Genomic DNA, 2800 nt, shown 5'->3' with positions numbered 1-2800 from the left:
TGGATGGATGGATGGATGGATGGATGGATGGATGGGCAGATAGGTGAGCAGATGGATGGGTGGATGCATGTATGGATAGGTGGGTGGATGGATGGATGGATGGACAGGCAGATGGATAAGCAGATGGATGGATGGGTGGATGGATGGGTGGATGGGTGGATGGATGGATGGATGGACGGGCAGCTGGATAAGCAGATGGATTGGTGGATGGATGGATGGATGGATGGATGGAGGCCAGGTGGCCGCGCTCACCTCGGTGTCGTGCAGCAGCTCGAAGGCGGCCAGCAGCTCTCCCGCTGCCCCCGCGGGGCCGCCCAAGGGGAAGCGCTGGAGCCGGGGCAGCCGCCGGCGCCCCACGTCCAGGCACACGGCCGGGCGGCACACGCCGCGGCCCAGGAAGGTGCCAGCGCCCTGCAGGATGGCTCCTGTGGGTGCCTCCCACCCAAGGGTGCTCCTCGCCCATGGGTGCTCCTCGCCCAAGGATGTTCCTCGCCCATGGGTTCTCCTCGCCCATGGGTGCTCCTCGCCTATGGGTACTCCTTGCCTATAAGTTCTCCTTGCCTGTGGATGTTCCTCACCCAGGGATGCTCCTCACCCATGGGTTCCCCTATGAGGGGTGCTCAGGGGTGCCCCCCACCCCAGGGGAACCCCCACCATGGGCAGCCTCTTGCAGGGGTGAGCACCCCCCTTCAGGACACCTTCACCCACGGGTGCCCAGGGATGCCCGCTACCCTGCAGCCACGGGCACCCGCCACCCATGGGTGTCCCCCACTGCCAGCTCCCCGCGGCAGGGGCCCCGTGCACACCCCGCCGTCCTGGTCAAAGACCTCCACCACCACGGGAGGGGGCTCGGCGCGGGCGCCCTGCGGGTCCCCGTGGAGCAGCACCCGCTCGAAGAGCAGCGTCTGGTCCCAGCGGGGCTCCAGGGTGCCCTCCAGCACCCGTGTGCTCTGGCTCAGGTGCACAAAGGACACGTGGGCCACAGCGTCTGCAAGGTGGGAGCTCAGCACTGCCCCCAGGGCGTCCCCACGGGGTGCCACCACTGGGGGCCCCCAGCAGTGCCACCCCCCGTGCCCACCTGCTGTGTCCTTGGCACCGCGGGGCGCCAGATCCATGGCCTGGAAGATGTAGCAGCGCAGCTGGAAGTAGCTGGGTCCTGCAAGGTGACGTCCCCTGGGTGCCACCCGGCACAGGCCACGTGCCGCCACCCCGGTCGCGGTCCCGACTGCTCACGCTGGCACACGCAGAGGACGAGGGGCGCGCTGCGCGGTGCCAGCTTCTTGTCCTCACCCTCGGCGCCCTGCGGGTGCGGGGTGGGTGCACCCTGAGCGTGGGTGCCGGTGTCACCACGTCCCCCCTCCCTTTGGGGTGTCCCGCCCGTACCAGGGTGCCCTCGAGGAGGAAGAGGGGTGCGGCGGGGCCGGGGCGCTCGGGCACCAGGCGCCGGCGCCAGCAGCGCCGCCGGAGCACGTCGCCCGCCTCGGGCTGCAGGTGGAAGTGGCGGCCCAGGAGGGCACCGTATTCCCAGGACTCAGGCTCCGGCGGGGGCTGCGGCCGCGCAGGACACGGCACGGGGGACACGGCACGGTGTGACACGGCATTGCACGGTGCCACGTGGCATTGCATGGCACCGTGCGCTGGGGAGGGATGCAGAGTGACCGGCCCCCCACCCTGGCCCCGCTACTGCGGCCCTGCCACCCTGTCGCCGCCACCCTGTCCCTGCTGTCCCCACCGGTGCCACCATGTCCCTGCCATCCCACCCCTACCACCCCCATCACTGCCACCCCATCCCTGCTGTCCTCATCCCTGGACCCCATCCCTGCCACTCACTTTGGTGCCACTCTGTCCTTGGCACCAAATTCCATCTACCCCATCCCTGCTGTCCCCATCCGTGCCACCCCATCCATGCCACCCCCAACCCCACCATGATGTCCGTCACACCATCCGTGCCACCCACATCCCCACCACAATGTCCCTGCCGCGATGTCCCCGCCACCCCACCCCTGCTGTCCCCACCATGGCCACCCCACGCCCGCCCTTGCTGTCCCCGGGGCCGTGTCCCCGTGCCCGTCCCCACCGTGCGCAGGAGGGCGGCCACGTCGTCGTGCTGGGCGTCGCGGGCGCCGGGGCGGCGGTGGCGGCAGCGCAGCCAGCGCCGGCGCCGCCGCGTGTGGTAGGTCTTCTCGGCGGGGTGCCAGGCGGGCGGCGGGCGCCCCACAGTCACGCTCACCCCGTACTCCCAGCCTGGCCACCACGGCGCCCACGTCACCCGCCTGCGCCCGCCGCCACCCCCCGCGCCGTCCCCGCCGCTCACCGGCGTCGTCCACGGCCCCTGTCACCTCCACGTGCCAGCCCTCGGTGACCTGCCAGCCCGCGGGGCAGGGGACCTGCTCCTTGGGGGGCACCGGCGACCCAGCCTGTGGCGGGGGGATGGAGGCTGCGCTGAGCACGGCTGCACTCGTGTCACCTGCACTGGGCTGAGCACGGCTGCACTCGTGTCACCCGCGCTGGGCTGAGCACGGCTGCACTCGTGTCACCCGCACTGGGCTGAGCCCTGCTGCACTCGTGTCACCCGCGCTGGGCTGAGCGCGGCTGCACTCGTGTCACCCGCGCTGGGCTGAGCGCAGCTGCACTCGTGTCACCCGCGCTGGGCTGAGCGCGGCTGCATTCGTGTCACCTGCGCTGGGCTGAGCCCTGCTGCACTCGTGTCACCCGTGCTGGGCTGAGCCCTGCTGCACTCCTGTCACCCGCACTGGGCTGAGCACGGCTGCATTTGTGTCACCTGCACTGGGCTGAGCCC

The 2800-nt window shown here is 70.7% G+C and overlaps 1 protein-coding gene across 1 annotated transcript in view; it reads right to left on the bottom strand.

Annotated features, from left to right (window-relative positions):
- FER1L5 (fer-1 like family member 5) overlaps positions 1–2800 on the bottom strand; it is a 17703-nt gene that overhangs the window by 6970 nt on the left and 7933 nt on the right. Inside the window, exons 24-28 of the mRNA XM_026042547.1 lie at positions 2315–2417; positions 2148–2244; positions 1079–1173; positions 807–988; positions 253–411 (exon numbers count right to left, since the gene is read on the bottom strand). Of these exons, the coding sequence (XP_025898332.1) occupies positions 253–411; positions 807–988; positions 1079–1173; positions 2148–2244; positions 2315–2417 (636 nt within the window). The remainder of the gene's footprint in view (positions 1–252; positions 412–806; positions 989–1078; positions 1174–2147; positions 2245–2314; positions 2418–2800) is intronic.

This window comes from Nothoprocta perdicaria, unplaced genomic scaffold (genome assembly GCF_003342845.1).
Source record: "Nothoprocta perdicaria isolate Ctin4 unplaced genomic scaffold, notPer1 scaffold_103, whole genome shotgun sequence".
Classification (NCBI taxonomy): domain Eukaryota; kingdom Metazoa; phylum Chordata; class Aves; order Tinamiformes; family Tinamidae; genus Nothoprocta; species Nothoprocta perdicaria.
Note: the sequence above shows the minus strand (reverse complement) of the source record. Positions and strands in the feature narration are given on the sequence as shown.